The sequence below is a fragment of the Rattus norvegicus genome, chromosome 13 (assembly GCF_021556685.1).
Source record: "Rattus norvegicus strain SHRSP/BbbUtx chromosome 13, alternate assembly SHRSP_T2T, whole genome shotgun sequence".
In the NCBI taxonomy this organism is placed as follows: Eukaryota; Metazoa; Chordata; class Mammalia; order Rodentia; family Muridae; genus Rattus; species Rattus norvegicus.
In genome coordinates this window covers 3,963,877-3,978,881 of record NC_141546.1, presented here as the reverse complement: position 1 = coordinate 3,978,881, position 15,005 = coordinate 3,963,877, and the positions used below count along the sequence as shown (strand labels likewise).

At 36.8% G+C, this 15,005-nt stretch overlaps 1 protein-coding gene across 2 annotated transcripts in view; it reads right to left on the bottom strand.

Moving 5' to 3' along the window:
• Window positions 1-15,005, bottom strand: part of Cntnap5c (contactin associated protein-like 5C) — a gene marked incomplete at its 5' end in the record, with an annotated part of 856,281 nt that overhangs the window by 591,087 nt on the left and 250,189 nt on the right. For both annotated transcript variants that reach the window (NM_001415869.2, NM_001047866.3), the window contains 1 exon segment: window positions 5,930-6,114. In NM_001415869.2, the coding sequence (NP_001402798.1) occupies window positions 5,930-6,114 (185 nt within the window).

Genomic DNA, 15,005 nt, shown 5'->3' with positions numbered 1-15,005 from the left:
AACACAGTTTCTATTTATTTAGAGTGGGATGCCATTAAACATGCATTTTTAGTAGAAAGAGTTTCCAAATTTTCATGGAAATGGAAATTATTTTGCTTAAAGGAGAATGGGACTCATGGTTCCTGATGTTAGAGTCCATGACCATCATTCATAGAGAAGAGCAAGAGCAGTAGACAGAAATGAAACTTTTGCAGAAACTGCTGTAGTAACTGAAAGATTATACTTTAATCCATAAGCACTAGGCAACATAACTGGAAAAGGCTTGGGGTTTTGAATTCTGAATGCCATACCCTCAGTGACACACCTCCTTCAGTAAGATCATATCTCCTATTCCTTCCCAAACAGTTCCGTTAACTGGAGACCATGAATGAAAATATGAGCCCTTCTAATTCAAACTACCAGAATGTGTAAAAAAAAGGATCAATAGCTCCCACATTTTTTGTTTAGTCATACTATATTTCAGTAAAGTTTGTAAATAAAGATAGAGTTGCATGACACGATTAGCCCTGGCATAAACCGTAAGAGAGATCTGAAAAATATCTTGTAGTTCTCTGACAATGCATCCCAATCTGTGACCTCATCATCCTTCTAATTGTAGAAACCTACATCTCATATACACAGAGATCAAGGGAAAAGTTAGAGTGTGGTTTCTATTAAAATGCACTGTGATGTAACCTATCCTTAACACAGAGAGGAATATTCTGCTTTTCTCCTAACAGATGCAATGGTTTTGGATCTGAATAATTCAAGTTTCATATTCCTATCTTTTAGGTTTAAAGCAGCATGCTGTCTGGAAACAGCTGAACAGAACATTGTTCTCCACTGGAAAGCCTCTTTCCTCCACCTCCTTCAAGCTAAATTTCCAAGGCTACAGGCGTCTGACACATAACTCTTGTCATCCAGTACAGTACAGTCATCTGCCATTATCCTCAGTCTGTCTTCTTTTATGATGCCTAGAGCAACCTGTGTGAACATTCTGACAAAAAGTCAAGGCTTCTGGAGCAGCAGTAGCTTGAAAGAAATACTCAAGCCATTTCACCCTTAAGAATTGTTTTTCAAAATGTTAGGCATACCTGAAGGAAACAGCTACAACTTCATAAACTGAGTGATAATTCTGAGATTGACTTCCCAAAAAGCTAACATTCATTTCAATGTCACACACCTGTGAGCTCATAGAATACCTGTGCTAATAAAATAATACACAGGCAAATGGGCTTGCAAATCAATGATAGGTTAGGCAATACTACAGATTTTTAGTACAATTACCTTGGACATTAAAGGATTAGGAAAAATGATGAGATTGAGTAAAGATTTCATGGTTTTCTTTTTTTTTAAATATTTTTTTCAATTTCATTACAGTTATCTCTTTGCTTTGAAGACTGTTACTGTGACCTCTTTTTTCTTCAATCAATTAAACAAGCTGACACAGGAAAATGATGGTTACTCAAAGATTCTCTTTCAGCAATTCAAAAATATCTACCTAGTATTGTCCCTGTTGAGTCAAAGATGTTGATGTGTCTTTTGAAGCTACAAATTGAGATATATTATATATAATATAGTGAGCAGCAGATGGCATCAAATGAAAATAACTTTCTTCAGGTTCATAATGATAACTGGAAAAGATAAAGGGTTGTTCCTACCTTTTCCATTTTTTTTCTACTGCACTTTATCCCCTATCATACTAGAATCTTAAGTTTTTTACAGTGGTTTCCTAGGCACTGTATAGCCACCACTTCTATTTTAATTTTTCTTGCTAATAAAATTTCATGACAAAGTAACTTAAGGAAGGAAGGGCTTAGTTTTGCTCACCATTCAAGGTTACTATCCATCCTGACAGGGGATCCCCAATAATAAAAGCTTGAGAGAGCTTCATAGTCACATGGTATCCTCTGACAAGGAAGAGAGTGAAAAGTGCTGTACTCAGCTTACATTCTCCTTTAAATAAAATCCAGTATCTCATCCCTGGAAATGGTGTCAATCACATGGATGGGTTCCCAGCTCAATTACTCCAACAACCTCTCTGTTCTGGCCTGTTTTTTGTCAACCTGACATAAACTAGGTTGTCTTTGGCAGAGGGATCCTTAGTTGAATTTTTTCTTACAAAATTTGCTTGTGAGAAGCGTGTGGTTCATTTATTCGATTGATGAAATCCCACTTCACAGTGGGTGGGCCACAGATGTGGTATTGATCCTAGACCTAACATATAAGAAAGCTGTCTGAATAAGGCACAAGGAGCAAGCAAATAAACAGTACCCCTCCTGTTTCTCACATTGAATCTTAGTCCTGAAGTCCTGATTTCCCAGTATGTTCAGATAATTGGAAGTATAAGGTGAAATTATCTTTTTCTCTACAACCTCCTTTTACTCATGGTGTTTTATCATAGTAATGGAAACTCAGACTAAAAACTACCCTTAAAAACATGCTAACTTAACCTAGATAATTTCTTACAGTTATGTCCAGAAGCTTACAGCCAGATTATTGTCTCAGATCTTGTCATCTTCAAATGTAATGTAAGTTGACAATTACCCACATATTTATTTCACCCACAGGCAAGCCTAAGCTTCATTTAATCTTAAACAAGAGTGAGAGAGAGAGAGAGAGGGCAAAGATAGAAAGAGTTCCTAGATAGTTGCTTTCAGACAGTAGAGTCTATCAGAATTGCATTCAAGATTTCTGAACACAGACAGGTGATTCATCTCCCAGAACGTCTGACTCAATAAGTCTAAATGAAACCTAAATGGGTTCTTTTTAATATATTTTTAGTAGTTGTGACTGTCCCCTGAAACAATTTAGAATTACTTTAGAAGTAATTTAGAATTACTACCTACACTGAAAGCAGTTGTTCTTTGTTCTTTATACCTCATAATTTAAATTCCTTTCCAAGCCTTATGTATTTGTTTTCAGCTAGCATTTATTTATTCATTTGATTTAAAAATAATTATGTGTATTTGTGAGGAAGGGAATATGTTTATGTGAGTACAAGTGTCTTGAGAGTTCAGAGGACATAGTCATATCCCCAGGAGTTGGAGAAACAGGCAGTTGTGAGTCATGCCATATGTGTGGTGAAAACTAAGCCCATGTCCTCAGCAATAGCAATAGGTACTCACTAAACCTCTTCTGCATCATCTCCCTTATTTTTCTATTTTGTCCCTCATTATCTCATGCCTCAAGTGAAATGTTAGTAAGGGATTAGAACATTGGTTTCCTAAGTAAAAAACACATGCACACACACACACACACACACACACACACACACACACACACACACACACATACAAACACTCGAGTGCACTAGAGAAGTATTTACAAGGATATGCACTAGAGAAGTATTTACAAGGATAATTGCATGTGTTTGCATAAAGTTATTAGCTTATTTTGACTAAAGAATCTATTGCATACTATTTAGTAATGATAAACAATGTATTAATCTTTGCTATATTGTAGCATCATGAGCTTTTTTTATAGAATGCTTTTGAACTTTTAAGATATAGTTATCTAGAATATTATCTGTAATTAAAATCTGTAATATTCCTTTCTTTCTTTTTTCTTTCATGAACTTTTGAAAATGCCAAAATTCAGTTTATTATGGTGGGACAGGGCTTTAATCTCACATACTGTGTAGGCTAAGGCACATTACTGAATAAAACATTTTCTTGAATTTTTTATAAAAAATAGGGGCTGACAATCCCACTTTGTTGGTAGAGTGCCATCTTTAGCACCACATGGTGGGGATGGTAAGGGTAAAACCTATAATCCAAGTAGGCTGCAAGTAAAGATAGAAGGATTAGTAGTTTAATAGAGTTCAAGACAAGCCTGGGCTATATTAAATCCTATCTTTAAATAATATAATGACTTTAATTGAAGTTTATTTAAAAATGAGAAAGGAAAGACCTGTACACATGGCTTGCTAGTAGCATGGCCTCCTTGCTTGTGACTTCTAGGTTCAACTCTAAGTAACACACACGCACACACATACACACACACACACACACACACACACACACACACACACAGAGAGAGAGAGAGAGAGAGAGAGAGAGAGAGAGAGAGAGAGAGAGAGAGAGAAAGACAGAAAAATTACTCTTCTGCAACTAAGCCATAGAAAAATGGGCTTTGAAACTGACTTAAGGTTTGGTGACTCCTGGCCTAGGACATCTATATAGCAGAGGTCAAACCTGAACTTTCAGTGTTTGCCAATATCCTGGTTTTCAGACCTTCCCCAGACACAACAGCTACAAAAATTCTTGTTTTTAAGTAGATACATGAGAGATAATTATATCGCAAAATAATTAGAATTTAAAGAATTTGTTTCTACAGAATGTTTCATTTAATTTAATGTCAAACCTATTTAATCACATACAGTTTATTTTTAATAATAGACATGTCTAACAGGCAAATTTTAAAATTTTTGAAAAACCTAATCTTTGGTCCTCCTGCACTAAACTGACTTCCACACAGTAGTGCTACCATTTTAAACTCTGCCTACTGTGTTATGTGACGTTCCTGATATAGAACCTGGTGCATATATCTTACACCTTAACTTCTGGTTGGGATAACTGCATTCTTCTTTCAAGAATTATCAGAATCTCCTGCTGGAAAACCGTTCCTCTTTCTATGGACAAAATATCCCCTCTTTTTTATCCCCACTCAAGGGCCTCATCCTTTTGTCCACTGTCCCAGACCTGCCTGCTCTGTAAAACATTAGCTATTAAACTAGAATATCTGCAGCATTCTTAGTAGTGTAGTTTGATGCATTTTTTTGATTTCTTCCTCCAGGGATGTAGGTTCAGTCCCTAGTCACAAAGAAACTGGAAAAACAGCTCTAGCTCATTAGCTAAATTTCAAGTGACCATGGAGGAAAAAGGCCAGAGATTCACTGAGAAAACAGGTTTGAAGGAAGGCTTCTGGAGATTTAGACTTCTATTATGTGGTGCTGGGGAACTGACTCAGTAAACAGGCTTTGGCAGTAATTCTCTTTTCTGGATGAGCCATCTCGCTAGTTCACAACTGAGATTTTGCTGATATTTCCTGCATCTCTCATTACTCGAACTAATTGAAGTTGTTTGCTCAAGAATGATATATATATATATATATGTATATATATATATATATATATATATATATATATATATATATATATGTACACACACACACACACTGAGGGGCTGTAAGTACAGATATATCCATGTGTGTGAGCTCACACCTGTGTGTGTATGCACACTCACACATACATACAAACATACTTGAACAGACATTTTGATGGTTAGCATTGAAGGTGTACTTGCTACAGCTTAGAATGTCCTGAAAAGAGAGTCAATTGAGTCATTTTTAGACTGGTCTATAACATGTCTATTGGCGATGATTTTTTTGGTAATTGAGTGACAGAAAACCACTCTAAATATTGTCTTCCTCAATTCAAGGCTTGGGCCCTGGACTGCATAAAATTGAAGAATGCTAAGTAAGAATTAGGAAGTATTCATTGATTTTCATTTCTCTTGACAGTGGATATAATGTGACTGGCTATCTAATTGAGTTCTAGACTTGACATCTCTTGAATGATGGATTCTAATCAGGAATCATAAGCCAAATAAACAACTTGTTGCCAGATGTTTTTTAACACAGGAATAGAAATCAAAATTTGATACAGAGACAAACACACACATAAACTATACATGCATACATACATACAAACATACATAGATACATGTATGCATACATACATACGTACATGTACACAAAGAATAAAAAGAAGCAATTCTTTTTACCTTGTACAGTTGATATCTCATCAGGGACACAGAGTGACCAAGGCATTTCCAGACCTTGATGCAAATCTTCCTACAAGGCTCCTCTTTTTCAGGGTAGTTCATATAGAATGGTTTAAAAGCTCCTCTCTCACAACTTTAGGAACTTGTAGGGAGGGCTGACTCACCTCATAATCAATATCCAGGGCATCGGTCTCACCCTTGATCTGGAAGTGCTGTGTGTTCCTGTCCACAGTGAAGTTTGCCTGCTTGCCCACACGCTCCAGGAGAACCGAGTGCCAGTGCTGGTCATCCAGAAGGCTACCCAGAATGGCCAAGGGTGCAATGATGCTGAGCCGGGCTTTGCTGCCATCTGCAGAGGGAAGAAGGCTAAATTGAGTTTTAACCTGGTGAAGCTTTGAATCTTACCCATCAACAGCATTGAGTACTGGCTATCTGAGGTTTCCTCAAAGAAATCCAGCACATGTCCAGTATGAACATGTGTCCATTGCATACCATTGGGAATTTGCAAAACGTCATGCAGATGCTTTCCCCTCATATGCCAGAACTGGTTTCACATTCAAATGATGTACAGACACACTTCCTGGAAGAAAATGTAATGTTTCAAAGATACCAGGAATTGGACAGTGACAGGGATATTTAAAATATTGGCCACAAAACTAAGATTGAAAATAAAAGTTTCTACATTTAGAAAAAACATAGTCAAATATACACACACATGATTTTTAAGGATTGTGAATGAAGAAAGCAGATCTTGAACCAGCTTTGGAGGAAGCAAGTGGTCATATAAAGTATATTTGTGCACACAGGAACTGAGAAAAACACGCGTTCCAGCTGCTACTATTGAGTGACTACTGTATAAACTGTATCCCTCTACTAAAATGGTAATGGCTGCCACTACCACACAGAATTTGTCTCAATGTTAAAGGGAAGCTATCATTACTAATATATAATTTTTAAATCTTTATAAATTATATTCTATGAGGCTTGACAGCAAGTACTTTTACCCACCTTTTGTGACTATGATATATTAAATTTTGTTTATGGGAATTATGTATTTCCCCCCAGCACTCACAATATGACAGCTAAATGTATCTCTTCTCTTTCTTGCATTGAGTCATCCTCATTTCCACCATCACTCCCCTTTGCTTTGGTGACATTTTATGACCTTCAGGGATCAGGAACAGCTAATCTATTTAACTTGTACAGTTGACATCTCATCAAGTAAGTAAGGATGCTCACTTACAGCTTCACTATGACCTCATGGTACAATTTGTGTCACTAAGTAAGGATGCTTGACTTATTGTAGGAGTTAGCATGTGGACACCACACTTAGCGTACTTGAAAAATAGGACTTGTAGATTCGTATCTTCTTCTGTTTTATTGATTTATGCTTTGTTTATTCCATAAGCCTTGATTTCTCACCATTGTCAGACTATGGTAATGCCTTAATAATACCCCTATGTTCCTCAATACTTCCTGCCCTTCTGAAGGGCATTGCAATCTACCCATACTGGTCATAGTCATATATTCAGAAGATATGGAGGTGGAGCTCTCTCTTCAGACATCATCAGTGTTGGTGTCTTCCTGTAATAGTAGTTAGGACAGATGATCACATAAATACAGACAAGACGCTAAGTAAAGAGGAAGAGGTAATATCCTCCCAGCTTGGAGGTTATGGTACCCAGGCTGAGGAGTGGCAGGGACAATTGAAGAGTCCCTTAGCAGAGGAGAGATGGATGACAGAAAAAGCCAAATCCTGCATATTTATGTGAGTGAGACTGTTGTATTAGATTAACACCAAAGAAGCGGTAGGTTAGAAGCAATTTAAAATTGCTGCCAATTCAGCTTCTTTAAAATTTATGCCAAGTTAAATACAGATAGGAAAAAAATATTAATATATTTCTGAGTAAATTTAAATTTTTTGTTTGAGAGAGAGAGAGAGAGGGAGGGAGAGAGGGAGAGAGAGAGAGAGAGAGAGAGAGAGAGAGAGAGAGAGAGAGAGAGAGAGAGAGAGAATGCCACAATTTTCCTTTTTAGGTCAGAGGCAACTTTGAAGGTCATTCTTCATCTTCTATCTTATTTCAGACAGGGTTTCTTTTTTGACCTGAATATCCCAAAATAAACAGCTTATGATCCTCTGGAGATGCTCTGATCTCTGTCTCTCAACCTGCTGGAAGAAAGAGACTGGCTTATAAATAGTGTGCTTTATGCAGGTGTTGAGAAATCCATACTTAGATTGTCACACTTATGTAGCAAACACGTGATCCTTGAGACACCTCTCTATGCCACTTACTGTTTTTCTTGGTATGGGTAGAGTTGAAAAATCTCTTCATTTTTATTTGATTTTTGTGAGACATATTCTCTAACTCTTACCTATTTATTTTTTCCTCAACAACTTGTGTTGTGTCTACTTTTTATTGTATAGAGTTTGAGTCAACCTTTCTGTTTTTTTGGCTTTTTGCATTTTGCTTTCTATTTCATTTGCTTTAACACTGAAGATATTTTTCTCTTGAAATCCATTATTTGAGTGCTGCGGAGATGGCTCTACAGCCTAAGTGCTTGTTGTGAAAGCTCTATGATCACAATTCAGATCTCTAGAAATACTAGTAAATGCTTGGTGGGTGTGATGACTAGCCCTGAACATTGGAGACTGAAGATTCCAGTGCAAACTGCCTCACAAGACTCCCCATTTCACTGAACTCTAGGTTTAACTGAAATACCCATCCATGATGAATAACGAGGAATAGAAATGGAGGTTTATTTCCAACTATAGACAGGTATTAGTAGGAGCACAAAGGCGCACCCACACATTTGTGTGTGCACAAACAGCCAAAGAAAATAGCCAAAGAAAAACCCTGCACTCATGCATGTCTCCAGTGCTTATATATGAAAACAAAAAAGAAAACAAAAGGAATCACCCTATTTTCTCTTTTCTGTAACATCTACTTCCTGGTTAGAGATCAGAAGGATCTCCCAACATATTTTACCAATAATACATTCCCCAATTAGAAACCCAGTTCTTACATTATGTTGGAAGGTAGGCAGTTTGTGATGTCTGAACCCTCTTAGTGCACTGTCTCAGATGAACATCTTTGCAAAACACAGTGCAGACAAAGTAAGCTACATTGATTTGTGAAAGTTGGGAGAATTGATAAGGATATTTATGTCCAGGCCTTCTGCTTTCTGAAAATGTTTTTGAAGACAATGAAAATAATATGTGACTGGGGAAAAATGCCAATGCTTTAAAATTTGGAGATAATCTTTAGTAATTTGGAAAACACATTAAATGTTCAGATAAACTCAACAAAGGGATGTTTTTGTGGCATTTAAGATGTTTTCAGCAATTTTAAATATTTAGGTATGAAAGCACTACGTTCAGATAAAATTAGTAGTGACAGCTAATAAATAATAAATAATAAATAATAAATAATAAATATCTAAGAACTTAAAATTATTAACTTATGTATGTATTTAAGTAGATAGAAGTTTGCAAATACCCACTATATAGAGTTCTGTAAAAGCGCCAATAAAAAAATATGAATTCCTAAATTTCAAAATTCTGCTACAAACTCAAAAGATGATTCTTTTCTTTTATAATTTAGAAGCAGAATAACTATTAGAGTTAGAACTATTAAATTATTGTTAGCCTATATGAAATAGTGAATGGCACCTAAATTATAAGGAAATTCACATTTTTAATTGGTGGTGGTTTTGAGGATGAATTCAGTGATGATCCTGTTCAACTTAATATAATCCACCACTAAGTTATGTCAATACTCACTGGTTCAATTTTTTATAATTAACTTTTTTACATTTATTTTATGTATATGAGTACATTGTAGCTGTCTTCATGAACACGAGAAAAGGGCATTTGATCCCATTGCAGATGGTTGTAAGCTACCATGTGTTTGCTAGGAATTGAACTCAGGACCTCTGGAAGAACAACCAGTATTCTTAGTCTCTGAGCCATCTCTCCATCCCCACTGGTTCATTTCATATTACATGTATTTAGTTATTGGTGTGAAAAGATGTGAATATGAGAATGCATTGATATGCATGCATAGACCAGAGAAATAGTTGTGGAAATTGGTTCCTTCCTTCTACCTCCTGTGTCCCAGGTTTTAAATTCAGTTGGTAAGCCTTGGGAGCAGGCTTCTTTACCTACTGAACCATCTCATCAACCACAAGTTTACTTCTTAACTGAACCTCCAAAAGGAAGATATAAATAAATTCCATTCATTGCTGTAGTCATTTTTCCTTAAAACTCTTAGATCTTAATTAAAGTTAGTGAAAATTGGTTTGATAAAATAAATGTAGAAAACAAACGTCTGCTATTTGAGGAGTAGTAGTTTAGAATTATATTGATGAAAAAATAACAGCAATCATATAATGAAAGCTCCCCTAGAAATCCAGACTGTTATCATAGAAACCATAGAAAATACAATTCTCAGCACATTACCAAAGATTTTATCTCAGGACACCTGTTTCCAATTTTATCTCAGTTGCATTTGATGCTCATTTATCCTGTTTTAACATTTTTTCAATTTATTAAAACATGAAAAACTCATGAACACCAAGAATTGGGAAAGGGCTATTGCTACTTCTTAAAGATTTACAACTTTTAGGGTTTTTTAAAGTTCATTTTATATGCAAGTGTCTGTATATGAACCATATGTGTGTACTTAGTGACTATAGAGGATAGAAGAGGACATTGGGTTCCTGGAAACAGGAATTATAAGCATAGGGTTGGAATTGAGCTCTGATTGTAAGACTTAAGATGCTATTAACTGATGATCCATCCTTCCAGCAAATCCAAATATATGTAATTTTGGTGTTTATGTGAGTGAGCACATGCATGAGTGTGTGTGTGTGTGTGTGTGTGTGTGTGTGTGTGTGTGTGTGTGTATTGTGTGTTGGGAGACTTTTTCTTACTGCGTCTATTTCATTAAGGGCTAGGGACTGTTTAGATTGTTTATCTGATCCTGATTTTACTTTAGTACCTGTTACCTGTCTAGAAAATTGTCCATTTCATCGAGGATTTCCAGTTTTGATGAGTAAAGGATTTTGTAATAGGATCTAATGTTTTTCTTTTTTCTTTTTAAATTGCCTCAGCTTTTGTTGTTATGTCTACCTTTTCGTTTCTGATTTAACTAATTTGGATACTGTCTCTGTGCACTCTGGCTATTCTGGCTATGGGTTTTTCTAATGTTTTGATTTTCTCAAAATATCAGCTCCTAATTTTGTTGACTCTTTGTATAGTTCTTTTGGTTTCTACTTTGATGATTTCATCCTGAGTTTGATTATTTTCTGCCATCTACTCCTATTAGGTGTATTTGCTTCTTTTTGTTCTAGAGCTTTCAGGAGTGCTATCAAGCCGCTAGTTTATTCTCTTTCCAATTTATTTTTGGAGGCACTCAGAGGTGTGAGTTTTCATCTTAGCACTTCTTTCATTGTGTCCCATAAGTTTTGGTATGTTATGCCTTCACTTTTATTAAATTCTAAGTCTTTTATTTCTTTATTCCTTCCTTGAACAAGTTGTCATTGAGTAGACCATTTTTCATTTGCCATGTGTAGTGGGTTTTCTGTCATTATTGTTGTTATTGCAGCATTATCTGTGATATGATAGGATACATGTGATTATTCCAATCTTCTTGTATATGTGTTGGAAGCGGGTGTAGTGGCAATCCCAAGATGGCGCCCGGGACTGCTGCCGAGTCTTACACGACTAGCATCTAAACGTAAGCCACGCCCCATCCTAAGAGCTGAGCAGGCACACCATGAGGATAGATCAGGCCATGTGATGTGGACCTATGAACGGAGGTTACGCACACTAGATGGTTGAGGCGGTTGAGGGAGGTTATAAGGGAGTGCGCATGGGGGCTGGAGTGAGATTGTTGCTGCTTGCATGCTAAAAGGTTCCTGAATAAACTGCTTTGAGAAGAACATCATGGTGTCGCTCTTTTCCTGCTGGTTGGAGACAGAGACGACATATATGTTGAGTCCCATTTTGTGACCAATCATATGGCCAATTTTAAAGAAGGAGACATGAGGTACTGAGAAGAAGGTATATTATTTTGTTTCAGAATGAAGTGTTCTATCAGATAAATGTAGAATCTGTTTGTTTTATAGCTTCTGTTAGTTTCACTGTGTCTCTGTTTAGTTTCAGTTTCCATGATCTGTTCATTGCTGACACTGGGGTCTTAAAGTCTCCCACTAGTATTGTGTGAGGTACAATATGTGCTCTGAATTTTAGTAAATTTTCTTTTATGAATGTTGGTGCCCTTGCACTTTTAGCATAGATTTCAGAATTGAGATTCCATCTTGGTGAATTTTTCTTTGACAGTTATGAAGTGTCCTTTCTTATTTTTTTTTAAAATCAGTTTAGGTGGAAAGTCAGTTTTATTGGATATTAGAATGGCTATTCTTGGGACCATTTGCTTGGAAATTTTTTTTCCAGCCTTTTATTCTGAGGTAGTGCTGTCTTTGTCACTGAGGTTAGTCTATGTCTTTTTATTGGGGGATTTAGTCCATTGATGTTAAATGATATTAAGGAAAAGTGATTGTTATTTCTGTTATTTTTGTTGTTAGAGGTGCTATAATATTTGTGTGGATATATTCTTCTGCATTTTTTGCAAGATTACTTTCTTGCCTTTTCTAGGGTGTAGTTTCCCTCCTTGTGTTGGAGTTTTCCTTTTATTACCCCTTGCAGGGGTGGATTGGTGTAAAAATACTGTGTAAATTTTATTTTTTCATGGAATAGCTTGGTTTCACCACCTATGTTAATTGAGAGTTTTGCTGGGGACAGTAGCCTGGGCTGGCATTTGTGTTCTCTTAGGGTTTGTAGGACATCTGACCAAGATCTTCTGGGTTTCATAGTTGCTAGTGAGAAGTCTGGTGTAATTCTGATAGGTCTTCCTTTATATGTTACTTGACCTTGTTCCATTACTGCTTTTAATATTATTTCTTTGTTTTGTGCATATGGTATTTTAATTATTATGTGACAGAAGGAGTTTCTTTTCTGGTACCATCTATTTCAAATTCTGTAGGCTTCTTATATTTTCATAGGTATCTCTTTCTTCAGGTTTGGTAAGTTTTCTTTTATACCTGGGAGTTGAGATCCCTCTGTGTATTGTAAGCGTGGATGATATAGGAACAGTTTCAGACCAGAAGAAACACATATCACTGGCTGGGCTGGGTTTCCTGTGCCCTGTGGTTCTGGGGGACCAGTTACTCAGAGTGTTGGGGCATATGTTGTGGCCTCTCCTGTGTTCCTGGGTGTATTACAGAACCTGGGAGTCTGGATCCCTCTGGGTATTGTAGAAGTGAGTGCAGAGCCAGAACCCAAGGTCTGCTCTGGGTGGAGGCTTAAACTGTAAATTAGCCTTGCCACTGGTTGGGCTGTGGTTCCTATGTTTTTTCCAATTTGATGAGGACATACAGATTCTTAGTGATTAGTGTAATGACACTTGGTAAGATTCAAAGAGCTTTCAGATCTATATTTTCCAAGTGTGTACTTTTTGTATATCACATAATTGACAGAGACCATGGAATGTGATTTGAGGTAACATATAGGGAGACTGGAGATGTAGCTCATTTTTTAAAGTGCTTGCCTACCATCAATAAGATCCTGGTTTCTGTTACCAGCACTGCATTAACTGGACGTGGGGTACTAGTAGTCTCAGCAGTCCTGAGGATAAAGCAGGAGGACCTGAAGTTCCAGGTCATTCTCAGCCATATAGCAAGGTTAAAGCCAGACTTAGATGCATGAAACTGTCTTCCAATAAAAGAAAATAGAAAATAATACTGTTTAGGACTGTAACGTAGCATAAAAGAAATGCACCTACTCATAGATATATAGTTAAGTTCCTGAATGCAGATACTGAAAAAATAGAAAACTCAAAGAAATACCTTTCAAAAGACTTGATAATCTCTATAAATACATGCTAGATGACTTTGCAAAATACCTGAAATTCAATGGAGATATAAAATATGTGGTTTCTTCAATGTGTAGAAAACTCTCCATTGTCTTGATTAAGTTGTCATACATCCCATGGTTTTATATTCTTAACCCTGCATCTGGCTCCAAAAGACACGCACCTCTGCTAGTGTTCCCTGGCAAGAATCTTGCCTCTCTTTGTGGTGGGAGTACCCAACCTTCCACTTCAGTTCAAAATCATTGAACTGTTGCAATCAGGATATAACCTGACTGCTCTGTTGTTATCTGACTAAATAGTTCTTAACAATAGTTCCCTAGTCAAACAATTCTTCTGCCGTTTTAGCCTCCATCTGCTTCTGTGATTCTTAACTTTGTAATTCTACAGAGTGCAGTCTGCTATAGTTACTAAAGGAATCCTGTGAATGTTGTGAGATAAGACACTCCCTGCCCATGGATTGAGAAAATTCTTATGCCCAGTTAGTAATTCTTTAAAAAACAGTCACTGTTCTACACTTAGAAAGTAGGACAAGGCAACTACCTAATGAAAATCCTCCATAGACACAATTCTAACCAAAGAACACAACACAGATAACTAGATAAATACCAACTGACACTTGAAAAGCATTATGCTATGTGTGCCTCCAGTTTATTTTATTTTGTGTGTTTATGTACATACCAAAACATATGCATATGCAAGTGCATGTGTGCATGTGTGTGCGCAGAGATCGATCTCCAGTGTTTTTTCTTTGTTGGAAGCAAGGTCTCCCATTGGCTTAGAACTCAACAAATAGGCTAGGTGGGATGGGCAATGAGACTCTGGGATCCTTGTCTCTCTGCTTTGCCACGACTAGAAATATAAACATGTGTAGGTTGATGTCCTTATGCAGGTGAAGGCAGATACAGGATAGAATGAGGACTGTCATTGAAGAAGAAGAAAGGATGGGTGGGAGAAACATTTTAGAGGAGGAGAAGGAGACTGGAGGGACGGCTAGAGCAGCTGAGAGAACATGGAGGTGGATGTTAAGATTCCTCTGTGCACATTTACAGGTTGTTAAGACTATTTCAAAAGGGTGAATGTGTACAGGATTTTGTGTGTCTAGATGAAAAAACTATGTCTTATATAGGTGGGTGGTTTATATCTTTATCAACTGGTTGTAAGTTAATTGTGCATATGTATTGTACATTGAGCATGTAACACATAAATCTCATTACTCGGTTCCAGTTTATTGAGTTCACTGGGTAATTGGGCGTGTGAACACAATCTGTGACAGGAAGCTGTGCTAGGCTATAGAATGCTTGGGGAT